Here is a 20,635-nt window from a genome sequence, read left to right as displayed (position 1 = left end):
TAGTTGATCATGTGTCTATTATACTGTATTCTGTTAGGAGGAAAAAACACCATCAGCACATGCACAGTTATAAATGTCCATGCAATGATAACAGCAGAACGAAACATTCAGTCATCCAAGTTTGTGGCAGGCCTAATGCACACCTGCTTCTGTGGGGCGTCAGCCTTCAGGTAACCAATTGAGTCAGTCATGTTATCAGGAGCGTAGTGTTGCCTTCTTCGTATTAGCAGCAAAAATAAATAACATATGAGCGAAAACAACAATATACACGCCCACACTGGCGACAGTTAACCCACCCAGCGCGTCTTGTTGGCCTCAACGTTGCCTCTTTTGTCCCTGTTCTCTGCTCATTCCCCTCAAGTGAGGGTTACTGTTTGTCCATGTGTAACTACTGCCCCCCGGCGGTCAAAGCCATTCACTGCCTCCTCAGCTGCACTGCAGCATGGGCACACTTATGATGGAATACAGGGTTTTAATTAGGCCCCAAATATTTCTCCTCACTTGGTGGTCAGAAATAATTTAATGCAGTAATGTCTCAGATACACACAGATACACATTAGATGTAACATTTATATATTAAATTTCTGATTTAAATTGTGATTTCTTTAATTATGGTGTTGAATCATTTATTTGAGCATTTAATTCTATAATTATTGATGTATCTATATATTTGATCATGGCCCTTTAAACTGTCCATGCTCAGCATTATTTCCTCCTTGAAGCCCCCCAGTCGTCCATTAAAAAAATCGTTTTTGTTACTTCCTGTGTATTGATGATCTTTACTGTGTAGAATACGTGCACAGTTAAGTAAAAGGCCATTTTCACATTCATCTGCTAAAAGGAGGATAGTTTCTCTTCGCTCACCTTGAAAATTAGTTTAACACGTGTTCCTATTAGCTGGATATTGTGACATCACAACTAGTTTGGAGCCAGTTGTGTTCCAGTATTCAGTATAAATGTAATGTGGAAACTTAAACTTAAGGCAAGTTTTATGGACTTTTCATTGCAGCAATAAACAAAATTTGCATATTTATAGATCTGAAATTGTTGTTCAAGGCAGACTATTTGTCGAAAACACAGAGGGGATCTTTAAATTGATCTCCACTAGTTTCATGTCATTTCACTGAAACCTATGACTTTGCAGATTAAAACTTTACATCACAGTGTAGCCTCGACTCATAGTTGCAGCAATTATTTTCATGTCAGTCTCATTATTGCTCATGGTAATGCAAGTATGAGGGGGAATGTTCAGGGGAAACTGATTATATTCCCTGCTGGTGTCTTGGAGGATGCATCACCATCCACCCTCTGAGCCTTTCTGATGCTGACTGCACAGTTTTTGCACAAGCTGCAGTGCACGCACACACACACACACACACACACACACACACACACACACAATGTTAGGTTGCCTAGCAACGTTGACCAGTCTCCTCTGGACCTAACTGTTTTGTTGTACTCACCTATCTGAGCAGCTCTGTGTGAGTCCTGTGCACCACGAGGTTCTCCACAATCTGCTGAAGCTTCAACTTCTCTGTTCCTTTATACGCAAGGCAAGGCAAGTGTCCACTACACCAGTCCACTCAGCCTGTCTGTCCCACTATAACCAGTCCACTCAGCCACTCTGTCCCACTCTAACCAGTCCACTCAGCCACTCTGTCCCACTATAACCAGTCCACTCAGCCTGTCTGTCCCACTATAACCAGTCCACTCAGCCTATCTATTCCACTGCGCTTTTCAAAGTTTTCAAAGACTCAAAACTGTGACAGACATTATTGTCATAAACAGCAGACACATCTCACTGAAAGTAAACGTTCCCCACCACCACGAGTGTTTTAGCACTTAGCACGCACCTGTTGGTGACATAGGTCAACATCATGGGTGTGTTTGATGTGGATCACTTAGTGTTTGAGGGGTGGTGCATTAAAACAGTGATTAATTAAGGTGTATGCAGCCTTTTTAAGGCACAACAGTGGTATTAGCATCATTAAAGATTAAAACATAAATCCTTAAATGTAATTCTGTGCTTAAGTAAGTAACTTAACTAGTAACTTAAGCTTTCAGATAAATGTTATGCAGTAAAAAAATGCAATATTTCCCTCTGAAATGTAGTGGACAGGGGCGTAAATATAGACAGTGCAGGCAGTGCGATTGCACTGAGGCCTCTGGGGTGAAGGGGCCTTAAGAGAGAGTGGGCCCTTTCAAGTGATTCAGATTGCCACCTTAAAAATATACCTTTGTTCAAAGATAAATGATGAGAAACAGAATATCATTAATCTAAAAACTGTGCCATTTCCTATATAAATCCTCAAAGACGCTAACCCATCGGTGTCAATGTTGTCTTTTTTCATTTCATTTTTTAAGATAGTAACTATCTATCTAGCTTTTTTAATATAAGCTATAAAATCTTTAAATATACTGTAAAAACAATCCAGTTAATGACTGATTTCTCCTGTCTTTGGTATTTTGTAAGATATGCATTGATTGCTGGGTAATATGTATGTTGATGTTGTCCAGTGTCAGGTCTCGATTTGTGTCAAGACAATACATGCACTATAGCATGCACCACGGCCCGCCATATTAGGGTGCACTGGGGCCCATCTTAACTTCCTTACACTGCTGGTAGTGGAGTCTTAGTATAAAGTTGCAGGAAAAGAATAAACTCAAGTAAAGTACCTCAGATCTGTACTTAAGTACAATACTTGAGTAAACTGACTTAGTAACATTCCACCACTGCTTGTCTGCTGCATCTGCTGATTTATCTCTTATCTTTTGTTTCATTCTTACACTCTGCTTTTTAACTTCCACTTTTACTCTGCAACAGATGTGACTTGAAATGCAGCAAAGCAGGCCAACAAAACTTCATATAAAAAATTCTTACATACAAATATAATCACTGTTTTTTTTTTAAATTTAGGTCTACTTAAAAATGTGGGTGACAAGAAGGCAACACAAAAACAAAGTTGTTACAGGAAAAAAAAGTAAATGTAACTGGTAACTTCCACCCCTGGTTATTAGGAAAATTAGCATTCATATTGCCTTCCTGGTTGTCCTCTGGGGTTTCTCTTTCTAAAGATGCCCCTCTACCTTAGTAGCCCTCTAGCTATTAGATATCGAAGCTGCACCACAAAAATAAATTGTTCAGTGTGGTGAATAAGGCTTTGTAACTCAAGCAAAACTGAATCTCTGAAAATTGATTTTCATGGTATTGCAGAAAACAATGACAGCCTGGAATGTAGCACATCAACCTAAATAATCAATTGTTGTTAGGGGCTAAAACATGCAAAAGTATCACAGAGACTCCTCCTCTTCCTCTTGGCTATCAGCATCATTTATCATCAGCAGCAGAACTGTCATCATCAGTGTGTCCTGAAGTAGATTTCACACACAGCTCTCCTTTTCTTGCCTTTAGCTGTGAAGCCCTCTGAAGTCATCTCAGTTTCCCTCCTATTTACTGTTACCTCTGCGCCAGTTCAAACATGTAATGTAGCATTATGGCTCCAACATTTATTACTTCACCACACAATAAAAAAAAATAAAAAATAGCAGTGACAGAACAATAAAGCAAGCAGATAACCTCGTCTGTTTTAGTACTCAATTGGCTCTACAGTGTAAATTTGTTAACTTTTTAAATACAAAACAGAGAAAAATGTCTCCTCATGTATTGAGTCAGTGATTTTTAAATCAAGGTGAATAAGACGGGGCAAACTCAAATACTGGATTATGCAATTGTTTTTTTTATATATGTGAGTTTATATGCAGCATTTATAATTAAACTTCTCACGAAGGGTTGTCCTTGTTGGATTCCGGGACAGGAACACAACTTCCTCTCCAGCAGCGACAACATGACTGAGAGCACACAGACTGCCTGCGTCAGTCCACCATGGAGAGAGCCGCTGTGATGTCGGCCCACAGGACTCCCTCAGTACCTGAGTGCAACATCTCAACCTCCACCCTGGCCTTCGACCAGCACTTCACCACTACTGCCAAAGGAATACTGCTCCTGGCTGAGATAGTAAGTATGGATTTAAGCTGTTTGGTTGTTTGAGGATTGTATCAGTAGAAAAATTAACATGAGTTACTATTTCATAATCATTGTCAGGAAGTGGCAATCATTTTGATTTATATAAGGAACATTAAAAGAGAGGAAAAGTATATTGTGTTAGTAAGTGTGTGGTCTGCTCTCTCAAGGTGATGCAGACACACACACACACACACCTAGAAACAACTTGCTCTAAGTTTGGGTTGTTTCTCATCTACAGTAGTGCACGTATGAAGGCAGGTTTTGTGTTAGCATAGATTCAGATATTCATTCATGACTTTCTTTTTATTAAAGTGGATCTGAAATTTGTGATCGTAATGAAAGTATGAATTGATTTTTGTGGTACTGCCCAGACCATATTCAGTGGAGTAACAGAAAAACCAGAAAAACGAAACATTACTTTTCTAAGAAAATAGGAAGTTACCCAAAAACACACCAAGCAAATCAACTCTTCCTCCTTCCTCTCCCTCATTGTGTCTCTTCCTTTCTGAATCAGCTGAGGAAAAAAGTCAGGAGAGCCTTTCTGTAAATACAGCCTGGCTGGCTGCCACAGAGGCTGGGCACGCCACAGTTTGAGTAATCTGACTGCAAGCAATTGCAACAATAAAAAAAAAAAGTAGAATCTAATTGAAACACCCTAAAGCTTTTTATTATTTATTTATTTTTGGAAATGATGTTGTGAGATCATACTATGCATAACGTAAAATCATAGATACATTAGATGCTGAGAAAAGAATGAAAACTACATTCAGAAAACATCACATTTAACTGCAAATTCTGGCTTTTGGGTTAAATCACTGTGACCAAAACACATCGGTAACTCAGCAGATTTTCATAATAAATTGATAACCTGTTTGGGATTTCAACAGAAAAGAAACCAACTCTCTTTAGAGTCATGATTCACACCAGAAAACGTTTCTTCCTGTGATATAGAAACATCCAGCAGAATCTTTTGTTGTGAGACAGGAAGGGTGGGTTTGGAGTAGTGTTGGGAGGAAAGAGATTTATTTCTCACCACAACACTTTGAGGGGAGATGGGGCATGTTGGATGTTTGGAATTTAAAAATTACTCATGGAACAACAAATGAATGGCCCAAACTTATAAACATAAGTGACATGAAACACTGCTTTATGCTATGATTTTTAGTTTAGGGAAATCAACTGCCTCAACATGCCACATTTTGTGTCCCATAGCTATGCCCTTTTTTATGACCTCCAAATATTTATCTAGTGAAATCAGTGAGGGTTTAAAGAATTGATACGAACATTCCATATAGAGAATTATAGTGCCAAATATTTTCCTCACCCAGTGTAAATAGATATAATAATGAGCTTTGATCAATGGAAAAACACAACAACAAAACTGTGTCACACCTTATTTGTCTTTGGACTTGTTTGTAGTTTTATCTTTCACCTCTCTTTATGTTTTATATCCTTCTCTCACGCTGAAGTACATCAAGAAGTAAATTAACCTCTCCTCTCCTCTCCTCTCCTCTCCTCTCCTCCAGGTATTCGGTATGCTGGTGTGGATTCTGGTAGGGGGTACAGACTATTTTGACGTGTCTGCTCTCTGCTGGGTGATGTTCGTTGCCATCTTGTGCTGGGTCCTGACCGTCTGCCTGTTTATAATTTATGGAGCCCACAGCAGGATACCACAGGTCCCCTGGACTACAGTGGTAACACACACACACACACACACACACACACACACACACACACACACACACACACACACTGTTCAAGCAGTCTGGTTCATTTGTTTTGGCTTTATGTTTAACACAGGGGTGTCAATCTCATTTTAGTTCAGGGGCCACATACAGCCCAATATGATCTAAAGTGGGCTGGACCACTGAAACCACTGCAAAATAACCTATAAATATCAACTGTTATGTCATAACTATCTGCTCACTGTTTAAACTGCTCCTGAAACCTCTTGGACTTCACACGCGCATCAACATTAGGTATGCAAAGTCATCTAGAGGGCCGGATTGGACCCATCTGCGTGCTGGTTCTGGCCCCTGGGCCGTATGTTTGACAACCCTGGTTTAACATAACGGTCTCCCTGCTTCGTCTATTTATCTGTTTCACTGTGTTTTCCTTTCTTGTAGTCGCTGTGTTTGAACTGCAGTGCTGCAGCTCTGTATCTGGTGACAGCAGTAGCAGATGCTTTCTCAGTCAACCAGGCCATTCGGGGACGACACAACTACAACTGCTGGGCAGCATCTGCAGTAAGAGTACTTTACACAGTATGATCTGTTGAGAGGAAAGTTCATCCAAAAAGAAAGTTTTTTCTAGCACACATATGAATGTATATCAAAAACATCACTGGAATTCTTATGTCCACATTACACACAACTAGACAAGTGTCAGAAAACAACAGAAGTTTTCAAATTAACTGAGGAATAAACAACAACCACATGTGCAGGGTAATGTAGGATTTTTGCAAGCAAGCAACTGCACTGTGCAAATGTAGATACTGTCTTCAGCCTGGACACTAAGGTCATGTCCTCGCTATTGTTTTTTGGTAATGAAAACAACATTCTACAAATTTGTACAGATAGACATGGTGGTTTTCAAAGCTGATAAATATTTATAGCTATATCAGTATTTTTATTATTATCATAGTATTGCTCCACCAGAACTATATTCCTATAAGCATGGGGACCATTTTGAAACAGCCTTTGTACAATCCCTTAAATATAAACTATAATATCCAACTTTTTCATTCCTAAAACTGATTCTGATTAATCAAGTCAGGGTACCTGCTGATACAGAGCAAACAGTGCTCTCTTTTATCTAAGTTTAAAATATCAAGACCTCACAGTGTGGAACTCACTTGAATCACTTGTATGTATCCTAGCACGATGCCAGGGATTGCTGTGGGACTGTCATGATAGAATTAATATTACAGATAGTAAAAAATACTGAATTATATGATGATATTGACAAGCAATATGTGTTTCACGTGGCTTGGTCACGTCATGGCTGAAACTGTTCTGTGTAAATGGGTAGAGTAAGTAAAATACAAATGTTAAATTAGCAGCTCATTTCCTGTGCATTTGTTCTCCATAGATAAATGAATTACATCAATTGAATCAATTACTGTTTGACACATAGTTCCCAAGATGCCTCATGTGACAGCTTCAACAGTTTACCAGTGCACTGACTTGTTGTGAGTAGATAATGAGAGAGTTTTCAGTTGTGAATTATGATCTTTAGATATTAAATGAATAAATGTACTCCTTCTCATTGTCTTCTCGTCCCTCTCTCTTTTCCTGTGTTCTTTTTCTCCTCATCTTTTCCACACTTTTAATGCTTTTCAGTTCTTTGCATTTCTGACCACACTGTGCTACGCAGGAAGCAGTTACCTGAGCTACTGTGCCTGGAAAACCACAGAAGAAGGACAGTAGTCTCTTTTCCTGCTGTTTGAAGGCAACAGAGATCAGACTGGAAATTTGACTTCAGAGCAGGACAAGTCAAACGAAAACTTGTGTAGAAACTGTAAATATGTTCATAGCAGAGTATCTTTGCTGCGCTACTTATGTTTAGCAGGAAGACACTGAGGCAGAGGGAAAAACTTTTGCTCTCAACGCATTTTTATGGACTCTGTAACTAAACAAAACATGAGCTCATTAAGACAAGGCGCTCTCAAAACAGTGGAATCTGAGTTAAATTGTGCAATGACAAAAAATAAAATTTTCCTATGTTTGCCATTGTATGTTTGAGGTTACTGCAGTGTCACACACATGAAAAAGCAGGAAGTTGTGGACGATCCTGCACAAAAGTTGTTCTTCATTATCATTACATAAAATCAAGTTGCTTTGATTTAGTTGTTTTATTAATTTTGCATAACAGCCACAAAGTCACAAGAGGAAAAAAAATATCATACCTTTTATAAAATACAACAGCATATTGCATGCAACAGAATTAAATATTGGTCAGACTGAACATTTCTCCAACCATTTAAATATGCAGAAATAAAAACCACATATATAATCTCTTAATATCCTTAGCATTCCTCAAAATACATGAGGTATTGATAAAGTGCAATAAATCATTGCAATCTGTCTTTCATGAGAATGCAAAATGCAAAATGCTGTTACTCAGAGCCCCTTCATTTGATGAAAGAATACTGTCTTGTCTATAAAGTACATGTTTAGTAGATAACTTCCCCACATGGGGATTATTCCCTGTTAAGACTGTTGTTAGTACTCAGTAGTCGTGGACTGAAGTGTTGGTTGATATCATCCAACTTCCCCAGTGAGCTCCCAAAGACTTGATCCCTGAGGTGGTATAGCGACCACTCAGCATTTTTAGCTCGCAACCACAGTGGATCGGGCAGAAGTTGAAAGAGGTCTGTAACAAAGCATCAGCAGGTCAACACATGACCATGAGTAATAGTATTGATAATTGTAACAAAAAGGAAAAGTTGAAGATAATTACATGTGTGGGCTGGCCAACTATCAGAGATCTCCCTGTACTGGTCACAAAGATCAGCTGATAGATATAGGAGGTGCTGTATTTGCCAGAGATCTGAAACATGACAGAGAGAGGACATTAACACACTTGGTTCATGTGGTTAGTCCTCGATTAGTACACACATTTTGTATTTTTCATATAATGATGAATATAGTATAATATGAATCACAGTACACTATTCAGTTTAAAGAAAAATGTTGCTGCTACTATAATTTCCTGGACCTGTATAATAAAATAGATTTATACTATTGATATTATTATTTTATAAATGTCAACAAATAATAAGTCACACTGTCTTATCAGAATGTTTCAAATACATACACACACACACACACACACACACACACACACACACACACAAAAACACTGACCTGAATAATGTACTCATCATCACATAGTTCCAGCTCCTGTGAACTTCCAAGTGTGTGACCAATAACGTTGGACCAGGAGAAGCCATTGCGCACCTGGAGACTGCAGGGACAGACACAGGAGAGAGGAAACACTGTTGAACACCAAAAATGGTACTGATGTGAAGAAGATGTGAGGACACTTAATAAAAGAGTTGTTGTGATAGATTATTGCATGTGTAAGAACAAATAGGCTAGACAATAGAGCAAATGTGCTGGAAGCAAATTATTGAGGCATGAAGGGTGGCTGAATCTTACGGTTCACTTTTTTGAAAAAGCAAGTCCTTCCCAACTTCATTAAAACTTTAAAAGGGCCCTCCCTTTGAAAATCCCAACACCTTCACCACTAACAAGTCAATATGACATAACAACATTCAATTGTTAGAACACAAAGCAGTTTAAGGTGCACAAAGAGGTCAAATCGGTGCTGCATTATAAACTTGTTAATGAATCATTTTCACAGCATTCCCCAAATTACACATTAGATAATGTAACAAACATAAAATAGCATATTTATCAAATGCTCCAACCAGCCTGTTTTGAGCCAAGCACTACTAATTGAACAGTTGCATGTGATTGTTTAGGTGAGCAGGTGGCCCCCAGGAGTGCATGTGAATGAGTGAATATGGTTCTGTAGTTTGAAAGTGCTTTGATTGGGCAGAAGGTGAGGAAGGTGCTATACAAGTGCAAGTCCATTTACCATCGAAAGCTCAGGGACAACAACACAATTTTTATGGATGCTGACTTACATGTCCCAATTTGAAAAATTGGAAATGTGAAAATAGACTTTTATGATAACAAACAAACAAACAAACAAAAAAGAAAGAAATACAACAGAATTAAGGATGGCCTTTTGTTCATCACAGTTCTGCTTACCTATTATTTTTGGATTAACTACAAATATTCAGCTCCCCATCCAAACCTTTGTTGTGTCAGAGAAGACAAACCTGACTTTATAGTTTCATCACCAGTTTTTCTCCAATGCATTCAAAGCCATTCAAAAACAAGTGTAACGGTTGAAATGTCAAAATGTCCTGTGCAATGGCCTCTTGTGTTTTGAGAAAATATATAGAGAGTTTCTGTCAGGAAGATTTTTTTTTAAAATGTGTCACTTGTATATATGACAAAACCCTTCATATTATGTAATTTAAATACATTTAAATATCTTTTATTAATTTGAATTTGTTTGTCAAAACAGGGATTAATTAGCAAATAACAGAATTCACTCAAGCAACAACAACAACAGCAAACTTGTTCCGGTAAAAGAATTGATTAAAATCATCTGTCTGACTTCCCCGAACACATGGCATCCTTCCATCAACAAAAAGTTCCACACCATTGTTTCAACTGGTTCTACTGGACTGACCTCTTTTAGCATTCTTGGACAATGTCGCACACTTCTCATCAAAAAACTTCCTGCTTTCAGATTTGGTCATGTGTTTGTACATGAATGATAATAATTATAGCTGCTGCGCAGTGATGGGTTGGGTCCGGGCATTTTTAGCCAATTCTGAGCAACAAGCAGAAGAATTGGAAGACATTTAGGAATTTAGCAACACAATCGTAGCTTAGCTGCCCAGACACTAATAATTAAAGCTGCAAGCAGCGTTGGGCGGGACCTCAGACTCACATCGTTTCGGCCTCCAGCTCACGTAGACAGTTAAAGACAAAGGTTTTAGACGATTTTAGACCCCTCTCCACTCTAGCTCACAATTTCTCCACATTTGCTCATGTTACTTTCAGAGGCACTAGCTCACTTCCTGTTGGATTTAGGTCAGGGGTTTCAGTGTGTGATTTGTAGGTCTTGATTAGACAAACAAGCCAGTTTTGGTTTGATCTTTCTACGACATTCCTATGGGCCGCAGTGGCCATTGTAGTGTGTCTAGGTGGCACGAAGATTGTCAGGAGGTTTTGTGGCACGTCACATTTAAGAGCCCATAAAATCCAAACCATTCGATTAATGCCAAAGTTATTCAGAGGATCTGTTCAGCAGGGGTTGGCCTGTGACATGTGCGAGTTTGAAGCTGATACAATAAACAGTGGGCCATTTTAGTGTGTCTAGGTGGTGCGAAGACATTTAGGAGGTTTTGTGGCACGTTACTTTTAAGAGGACATAAAATCCGAACCGTTCCAGTAATGACAAAGTTATTCAGACGATCTGTTCAGCAGGGGTTGAGCTGTCACGTCTGCAAGTTTCAAGCTGATATGATAAACGGTGTAGGAGGAAATATTTTTTGAGAAAGAAAATTTTTGAAAAATGACATGTTACATAGAAAGGACAAATACCTCACTTCCTGTTGGATTTAGGTTAGGGGTGCGTGATCTGTAGGTCTCGATGAGACGAACAAGCCAGTTTTGGTTTGATCTTTCAACAACATTCCTACGGGCAGCAGTGGCCATTTTAGTGTGTCTAGGTGGCGCGGAGATCGTCAGGAGGCTATTACACTCCTAGAATTGGGCCAGGACTGGGACCTCTTCCCAGAACTGATGGACAAACTTGAGGCATTCACATGTGCCCTGTATGCTCCAAAACCATCAACCACCAAGGTCAACGAGCTCAGGTATCACCTTTTCTGTATCAAAAAAGGTGAAATCGAAACCCATCAACTCCCACTGTGTAAGGACTGCTTAATAAGAAAACATGCACAGCGAGCCAACTATCAAGCTTGCATATGGAGAAGGTGTTTGGAGAACGACCTCCAAGTCCCAAGCTCTGTTGGCAGAGGATGGAAGATGAAGAAGAAGAGGACACTGAACACTTGGTAGTAGATTGGATAGAAGGCCAGCCAGCACCGGAGGCCATCCTGGATCTACTGGCCTGTAACTGTACAAAAAAAATGCACACTTCCAAAATGTGTGTGTTGCAAATGGTCTCAGATGTACAGGCTTTAGTCTGTGACCAGGGAGAGGGCTGTGAGTCAGGCTGAGCCAGGCTGGAATAAAAGTTGAGGTGACCGGAGGACAAGATAATCCTGAGGCAGAGACTTAGATAAGGTAAGGCAGGGCACACCAAACAAGCGAAGTGGGCAAACCCGATTATTGTTACTGTACTATTTACTTCTTTTACATTACCTAATAATCACAACAGTCATCCTCGTCTTCCACATCTTCATCTGAACTTTCCACACTATAATTGGTAGATGCCTGGTTCTCACATTGTGCCAGTCTACACATGCTGTTGGTCAGTTGCAAGCTTTTGAGTATAGTTTCATATAATCATGTACACTTGTAGTTGTAGAGTTAATCCTCCTTACCACTTTGTTCTGCTCTAACCAGCTGTGTCCTCTACTTCTTCCAGGCCTCCACCACTGAAACTCCATTGTCTCCTCACCCTCCAATGCTCCACCCTTACTGTCTCTGGACTCCTTCCTTCCACTGTCCCACCATCCCGGACCCAAACCCCTTTTCAGAACCACCAATACCTCCCTATGTCACCCTCTACATTAGGATTCACAATTTTATTATTAAAATCCATGTGATTACATGTGCCTTAGGGTTGTTATTGACTTTTCCAACATAAACAACAGGCCAATAATTGTTAAATAATACCATAAGGGATCTCTACAAATCAATTGAAGTTAAAAGCTACCATTTTGTTTTCTTTCATTTGGGACACCTCATTTGTTTAGTGGACTGACTGCCTAAATATGCAAGCTATCTTTACAGTTTTGGTATCGCTGGATTCAGTACAACCACAACTTTCCAACAAGCCTCCTCTCCTCTCCTCTCCTCTCCTCTCCTCTCCTCTCCTCTCCTCTCACTGCATGCTGGGAGTTTGGGCGTGTGGGCGGCTATGGAGTGTGTGGAGCTGCTGAGTGAGTTTTGGACGTTTGGACTGTTTATTTTCGGTTTTTCAATTTTTCATCCTGTCCCTTCGGAAAAGGTAAGAGGAGTTTAATTTAACAAATTGTGGATTTACTGAGCACAAGTTGGTATTAATCATATTGTTTCACTGAGCTATGGCGTCCCTCCCCGGTGAGGGTCAAGGCTATTCAAAAGAAGGCTGAGACATTGGGTCAAACATGGGGGGATTGCACATGTGCAGTGTAACTTGAGCTGCGATGCTGGAGGGTGACAGCAGGGCGCTAGATAAAAAGCGCAGGATCCGCTCAGGCGATCGAGGAGTGCTGCTTGGACTTTTGGACGGCAGCTGCCTGAAGTTGTCGGAATTGCATCTCTGTCATTCTCATCCACAGCGTTGGCCACCAGTGACAGTCCAATAATAAGCTGTGAAAATGACATGACCCAGCGGTGAAAAACACCTTCCGACCCAGGACCGACTGTGGGCACCTCAGTGACAGGTAACAAACATCCCCCTTATTCCGCGGTCTCACACCATCTACTGAGCCTTTGAGGAAGTGCAGACCAGATTTTACTGCGCATGTTTGACTCCGTGTCTCAGCCTTCTCTTGAATAGCCTTGGTGAGGGTTCGCCTCCCCTGTCCATCAAACATGGGATCAGAGTTGTGGCCACTCCACAGTACACCATGGAACAGGTTCTCTTGCCTATAGGTGAACAGTTTGGTCATAGGAATATAACATATGGTTCTCGGATGAATAAGGCAGTCGCGGCCTTTCTCCAAGAGGAACGTTTGGTTTACATGTTAGTGGAGATGGACCTGGTGTTGGATAATCTGTTTGTGGCCGTCTCACCGCTGTTTGTGCCTTCTACGCAGATTAGCGTGTCAGGTGTCCCTCCCTTCATCCCTAATGAACTGCTGGAAAGAGAACTGGCCCACTTTGGAAAGTTTGCTAGCGGGTTCAAAACAGTTTGTCTTGGCTGTAAAGACGTCAGACTGCAGCATGTTCAGTCTCTACAGAGACAGGCGCTCATGTATCTGAATGATCCTGCACAGATTTTGGAAGTGTCTTTCAAAGTCAAATATGACAATGGATATTATGTTGTTTATGCTAGCTCTGGCAGCATAAAATGTTTTGACTGTGGTGATGTTGGTCATAAACGCTCATCCTGCCCACATAAAGAACAGGCTGCGGGCAGCAGTAGGCTTACAGGTGAGCAGCAGGCTGTGGGTCACGCTGGTAGCAGCGGCCCGCAGGCAGCGCATAACAATACGGGGGAGATCGTAACCGGCACCCCGCACCCTGATACATTGCTCAACGAAAGAACTGAAAATAGAGAGGTGAGAGACACAAACTCTGGTAATGATGAGGCACAGGCTGTGGAGGAGAATGAAGATAGTGGACAGACAGAAGGTGGAGTGAATAATATTCAGACAGCTGAGGCTGAATGTGGAACAGCAGGTGAACTGAATACTGAAGAAGAAATGTTGGAGGATGACTCCTTGTCACAGTTCTCTTATATTGTGTCACAAGATGACAAGCAGCCATATTCGTTACAGGAGATTAACTATTTCCTGGATGGGGCGTCGGTGGCTTAGTCAATAGTATCCAGCTGCAGCCCCGGAGCAGAAGCCCCTAATGTGACACAAGCCTCCAGCTTGCCGGAAGTGCCCCTGGCATAACGGAAGTGACTTTTCTCTTTTTTTTTTAACAACTTTTTTAAGTAAAATTGCTTAACATTGCGTCTATGAACTGATGAATTGTCCATTTATTTTACCTTTATTTAATCATACAAGTCAACTTTGTTTTTTGTTGTTTGTTTTTGACCACCACGCAACGTTCAAACCATCAATAACCAGACCATAGGTGAGTGGATCCCAAGTCTCGAGCCCTGCCCTCGCCACTTACCACGGACCTCTTCTAACGGTAACAGAATAAACAACATAGCTGTTTTCTGTCAATTTATTCCAGTTAGCTTACCTGAAACCTACTGCGTTGAGATGCTGTGTCTCGCGAGCTCAGTTCTACACAAAGACCGCGACAATACTATCCAGCAAAACACATCACTTCCGTCATGCCAGGGGCACTTCCAGCAAGCCAGAGGCTTGTGTCACGTCAGGGGCTTCTGCTCCGGGGCTGCAGCTGGATGCTACTCGGCTTAGTGGATAGAGCTGGTGCCCCATAAACAAGGTTCAAGGGTTCAAGTCCAGCCCGTGGCCCTTTGCTGCATGCCACTCCCCAACTCTCTCTCCCCCCTTCACACTCACCAGTCCTGTCAATTAAAGGCTAAAATGCCCAGAAAAATATCTTTAAAAAAAAAAACTATTTCCTGGATGAAACTTAAGGCAGGCAGTCTGTGTGGAAGTGATTTCTTTCCAGATGTGAACAGATTCATTAATTCTGTTCTAAAGATAAGGAAACTGGTTAGTTATGAACAGCTGAGTAAACAAAAAAGGTTTCTTCTTAAAAAGATACTGACTAAACTCAGGAAAGAAAAGCGGGGAAAGGGTCCCATAAATGCATAAAAAATAAAAATGGGTGAAGCAGCACTAAGGGTGGTTTCCTTTTCTTGGAAGGGTTTCAATGTCCTCTTTTTCTTCTTTCTCATTCTACTTTACATGGAGGTTTTAAGAGTAGGAACCTTAAACATCAATGGAGGGATGGATAGAGATAAGCGAGCAGTGTTAGCTGAGCTGAGCAGGACCAAGAATATAGATGTTTTTCTTACAGGAGACACATAGTTCAGTAGACAATGAAGTGGAGTGGGGAATGACTTGGAGAGGACAATTTTTTCTAAGTCATGGTACTAACCTTAGTGCAGGCGTAGTGATTTTGTTTTCACAGCACCTTCATTTAACAAATGTTTCAGCAAGTGAAGTAGAGCAGGGCAGGATTCAAGTGGTGCAAGCAACAATCAGAGACATACCTTTTGTTTTTATGAATGTATATGCTTATAACTTTGGTGCTGATCGCATTGATTTGTTTCATAAGCTGAACGATAAACTGAAACAGCTCAACAGTAACTCAGTAATAGTGGTAGGTGGAGACTGGAACTGCACTACACATCCTACAGTTGATAGGAATGCAGGAGAGCCTCATCCATCTATCCATCAGCCTCTATTTTGTCCAGTGTAGTTACAGAAAATGACCTCACAGATGCTTGGAGGAATCTTCATCCAGCAGTCAGACAATATACATGGGTGAAAGTTACAGAGGGCAGTGTGAGGGCAGCTAGATTAGACAGGATATATATTAATCAAACCTACAAAGCTGTGCGGAACTTTTTACCATTAATAAAACTGCCCCTAGTTCTTATCACCTCCCCTTGAAGATCCGCATATTTATTTTAACCCAATAGCGACAAAAAAGCCTTTCTCTATATGGCTATTTAGCGTAGCCTCGCTCGGGTCGGACACACAGCGGAAGTCAGCAAACCAGAATACGGCACCCGAGGTGGAAGTAATTCTGCTCACCTGCAGTGGCCCGCAGTGATTAAACCACAGAAGAAGAAGGAGCCATGTTTACAGTGAGCGAGTTTACATGCACACTAATAAACCAATCATTATCTGATTTCTGGAGTTACCTGATTATTCAAGTGGTCATGTAAACAGCATAATCCGATAGGCTTTATCAGATAAAAGCCATTATCTGATTATGAGAAATGAGATAAACACACCTAGCTTTTTCCCCAATAGTTAGATTATTCGGTGCATGTATACCCTTTAATCTGGTTTCTTTCGGGTTTTATACTCCCACTCCACTACATTTTAGAGGGAAATATTGTACTTTCTACTCCACTAAGTTAATCTGACAGCTTGTTTCCTTTCAGATAAAGATTTTACATAAAATAATATATTTTTATATTCTCAGTGTTTAAATTGTCACTTTTATTTTATCTTACTTATATGTTATGCACTTTGTGTGACAAGTTTATATACAATACCCTTGTATTGTAGAAAAGGCCCCAAAGTTAATGTATATTTGCTGCTGTTAGATATGTTAGAAATGGTGATCAGCTGACAGAGTGGATAAAGAGCAAGAAGAGGTGTTGACGCTGTGCACAGTCACATCAAGCTGCACAGTGCAACCTGAAAAAGCCATGTGGCCTCTGCCAAGGTAAACACCTCCAGGTGCTGCATGAGGTCAACGTGAGGTCATCTAAAGCACCAACAGCAGCACTGGTGAGCCATGCTACGAGGGCCCCAACAGAGGTGCTGTATCTAGACTGACCCACAGAAAGTAGCCATGTCCTCCTGAAGGTCGTCAAGGTCCATATTCACTATGGCGATAGGACACTCAATACCTACGCCATATTGGATGATGGTTCTGAGAGAACTATGCTGCTGCCAGATGCAGCAGAGAAGTTGGGAGTGCAAGGACCCCCAGAGGATGTACCGCTACGCACCATCCGAAGGAGGTCCAGACGCTCCGTGCTGCATCAGTGTCGTTCTCCATTTCTTCCCCTGCGAAGCCAAAGATCAGGTTCAAGATTACAGGTGCATTCGCCACTGCTCACATTAGACTGGCTGGTCATACCTACCCCATGAAGCAGTTCAGGAAGAATTACAAGCACCTCATTGGCCTTCCTTACAGACCCTCACAGATGTGAAACCTATGCTGCTCATTGGGAGTGATCATCCCCATCTCGTCGCCCCCACTGAACCCGTCAGGTTGGGACCTCCTGGAGTAGCACCCCAGGTGAGCGAGCTGATGAGGCATGTTGAGAGGCTATGGCAGGTTGATACAGTCCCATTCAGGAACGAGAAACTAGTCACCCGTTCAAAGCAAGACCAGGAGGCCATCAGCATCCTTGAGACGAAGACCACCAGAGTAGAGGTCGACGGCATACTCCGTTATGCCACCTCACTGCTGCGCTGGAGGGACATGCCGCTCCTCCAGGCGACCAAAGAAGCCGTTATGCCCACCTTGCAAGGTGTGGAATGGCGACTGGCCAGAGACCCTGCACAGGTTGCAGCCTACTGAGTGGAGATGGAGAAACTGATCGAGGCAGGCTCTGTCATCAAGTGTGGCCCTGAAGTACCAGTTGAGGAAGGTCGTGAGGCATGGTACATACCTCACCATATGGTGAGCCATAATGGCAAAAATAGGCTGGTCTTCAACTGTTCCTACCAGTATCGAGGGCAGAACCTTAATGACTACCTGCTGCCTGGGCCGACCTTAGGAGCATCACTTCTGGGAGTCCTGCTTCACTTCCGAGAGCATGCAGTAGCGGTCAGTGGAGACATCAGAGGCATGTTCCACCAAGTTCGCCTCCTCCCAGAAGATCGTGCCTTGCTCAGGTTTGTTTGGCGGGATGTCAATCAAGGAGAGCCACCTGCGGTATATGAGTGGCAGGTGCTACCATTTGGAACGACGTGTAGCCCCTGCTGCGCCACGTTCGCCTTACAGCGCCACGTCACTGATAACAGCCAGCCAGATGAGGAGGTGAGGACCTCAATTGAGAAATGTTTTTACGTGGATAATTGCCTCCAGAGTGTCCCCACCATCACTGAGGCAAGGCATCTTGTTGACAAACTACGAGTCCTTCTAGCATCTGCAGGCTTTGAGCTGCATCAGTGAGCCAGCAACGCACCAGAGGTGATAAGCCACCTACCAGAAGAGAGCCGCTCTGCTAGTGTTGAACTATGGCTGGCTCAGGACAAGACAGATGTCCCAGAATCCACTTTAGGGCTAAGCTGGCTCTTCCACACTGATGTCCTGGGCTACAACCATCGTCATGTGGAATACGGTGTTCCCACGATGCGCAACATATACAAAGTGCTGGTGAGTCAGTATGACCCCTTGGGGTTCATCTTACACCACCAGGGCTAAGATACTCGTCAGGCACCTGTGGGACAAACAGAGGGGATGGGATGACCCGCTGCTACCTCAAGAGCTTCTTCAGCAGTGGAAAGCTTGGGAGGAAGAGCTACAAGTCCTGCCTCAGGTCACCATGCCCCAACCTTATTTGCGGATGGAGGTGGACCCCTCTGGTCTTCACAGAGATGCACATATTTTGTGACGCCTCTGAGGAAGCGTACGGTAGCATACCTCCGGACCACTGACAGACATGGTGGAGTGTATCTGTCATTCCTGATGGCACGCTCCCGAGTTGCGCCCAAGCGATTTCACTCGATGCCTCGACTGGAACTCTGTGGTGCGCTCACTGGCACACAGCTCTCACAGGTGCTGGGAAGGGAGCTTACCATCAGCGTTGATCAGACGATCCTGTGGTCCGACTCTACAACGGTGCTGACCTGGCTGAAGTGTGAATCCTGCAGATTCAAGGTCTTCGTCGGCACCCGCGTGGCTGAGATACAGGAGCTGACCAACAGGCATGCCTGGAGATACGTTGATTCAGCAAGGAACCCTGCGGATGACACGACCCGAGGGAAAAGTTTGAGGGAGCTGATTGAACCGAATCGATGGAGCCAGGGACCCTCCTTTCTCCTGCATAGTCCTGACTCCTGGCCAGAAGACCCGGCGGTTGACCCAGCACAGGATACATCAGAGCTGCACAAGTCCGTCTTCTGTGGGGTTACTGCAGTTGCATCAAGTCAGCCTACTCTAGACCTTAACCAGTACAACTCCTGGAGGGAGCTGCTGGAAGTAACAGCACAGGAGTTACATGGGGCGGCCGGCTCTAATGATCACCCTACTGCTGAAGACTACCGCCGAGCTGAGCAGTTGATACTGCAGAGGGCCCAGAGGGATAGTTTTCCACAAGGCAGGTAAGTCGGTCCCTAGAAGCAGCCGATTACTCACACTGTCTCCCGAGCTGGATGAGAGTGGAGAGCTCATCCGTGTTGGAGGACGACTCCGTCAGGCCGAGGACCTGGAACTGACAGTTCTTCATCCAGTCATCCTAGAGCCAGGCCATCCAGCGACTAAGCTCTTGATCCAAGACTTGAGGCTGTTTGACGCTATCAGTATGGCTGCACTGACTGTCGGCGATGGAAAGCCAGACCCTCTGTACCAAAGATGGTGGACCTGCCAGCAGCCCGTCTGCGCCTATTTAAGCCCGCTTTCTATTCCACGGGGATGGACTGCTTTGGGCCCTTCGAGGTCAAGGTGGGCCGGCACCGGGAGAAGAGATGGGGAATCATCTTCAAGTGCCTCACCACCAGGGTGGTGCACTTGGAGCTCCTGACGACTATTGATACAGATGCCTTCTTGATGTCTCTTCGTTGATTTATCGCCCGCAGAGGAACACCTGCAGAGCTGTTCTCTGACCAGGGGACAAATTTCAAGAGAGGGGAGAGCGAACTCCGTGAGACCTTCATCGGAATCTCTCCCGCACTACAACAGCCCCTTGCGCCACAGAAGATCACCTTCCATTTTAACCCCCCAGCAGCCCCCCACTTCGGCGGGGTGTGGGAGAGGGAGATACGCACCGTCAAGAGTGCGCTCTATGCCACAGTGGGTGCTCAACCCGTCCCCGAAGAAGTGCTTCACACCGTGCTTACTAAAGTGGAAGGGATTCTCAATAGTAAGCCTTTGGGTTTATGTGTCTTCCGATGCCAGTGACCCCGACCTAGTGACTCCCAGTGTTCTTTTGATGGGGCGGCCCAATGGGTCTCTACCTCAGGTAGTCTACCCGGAGAACGAGCTCATTAGTCGCCGCTGGTGGAAGCACTTGCAGGTTTTGGCTGACCACTTTTGGGCCCGTTTCATCCGTCTCTACGTGCCGAGTCTTCAGGCTCACCAGAAGTGGCAGGCCTCACCAGTTGACATCGTTCAGGACTGCGTGGTGATGATCGCTGATCCACAACTACCGAGAGCACTATGGCCTATTGGGAGAGTGGTCAAGCCTCAACCCAGCCCTGACGGGCATGTCAGGTTGGCTGATGTGAAAGTGAGAGAAAGGGTTTACACCCGGCCGGTTGCCAGACTAGTTGTCCTCCCT

At 43.1% G+C, this 20,635-nt stretch overlaps 2 protein-coding genes across 10 annotated transcripts in view; one reads left to right on the top strand and one right to left on the bottom strand.

The window, feature by feature from the left end:
• Positions 1-3,872: 3,872 nt before the first annotated feature.
• The window catches only part of cmtm8b (CKLF-like MARVEL transmembrane domain containing 8b), a 34,231-nt gene continuing 17,468 nt past the window's right edge, over positions 3,873-20,635 (top strand). For 2 of the 8 annotated variants that reach the window (XM_049583857.1, XM_049583862.1), the window contains exons 1-3: positions 3,873-4,015; positions 5,551-5,718; positions 6,151-6,270. In XM_049583857.1, the coding sequence (XP_049439814.1) occupies positions 3,884-4,015; positions 5,551-5,718; positions 6,151-6,270 (420 nt within the window). In that variant the 5' untranslated portion in view covers positions 3,873-3,883. Of the gene's footprint in view, positions 4,016-5,550; positions 5,719-6,150; positions 6,271-7,159; positions 7,215-7,365; positions 8,158-20,635 lie in introns of those variants that run through there. The other 6 variants (XM_049583858.1, XM_049583863.1, XM_049583860.1 and 3 more) reach the window with 5 other exon arrangements.
• The window catches only part of LOC125893282 (zymogen granule membrane protein 16-like), a 32,337-nt gene continuing 19,564 nt past the window's right edge, over positions 7,863-20,635 (bottom strand). The window contains exons 4-6 of one of the 2 annotated variants that reach the window (XM_049583855.1): positions 8,893-8,992; positions 8,486-8,575; positions 7,863-8,398 (exon numbers count right to left, since the gene is read on the bottom strand). In XM_049583855.1, the coding sequence (XP_049439812.1) occupies positions 8,255-8,398; positions 8,486-8,575; positions 8,893-8,992 (334 nt within the window). In that variant the 3' untranslated portion in view covers positions 7,863-8,254. The remainder of the gene's footprint in view (positions 8,399-8,485; positions 8,576-8,892; positions 8,993-20,635) is intronic. The other variant, XM_049583856.1, reaches the window with a different exon arrangement.

Source organism: Epinephelus fuscoguttatus, linkage group LG8 (genome assembly GCF_011397635.1).
Source record: "Epinephelus fuscoguttatus linkage group LG8, E.fuscoguttatus.final_Chr_v1".
Classification (NCBI taxonomy): domain Eukaryota; kingdom Metazoa; phylum Chordata; class Actinopteri; order Perciformes; family Serranidae; genus Epinephelus; species Epinephelus fuscoguttatus.
The sequence above is the reverse complement of the archived record's forward strand: the minus strand, read 5'-3'. Positions and strand labels throughout refer to the sequence as shown.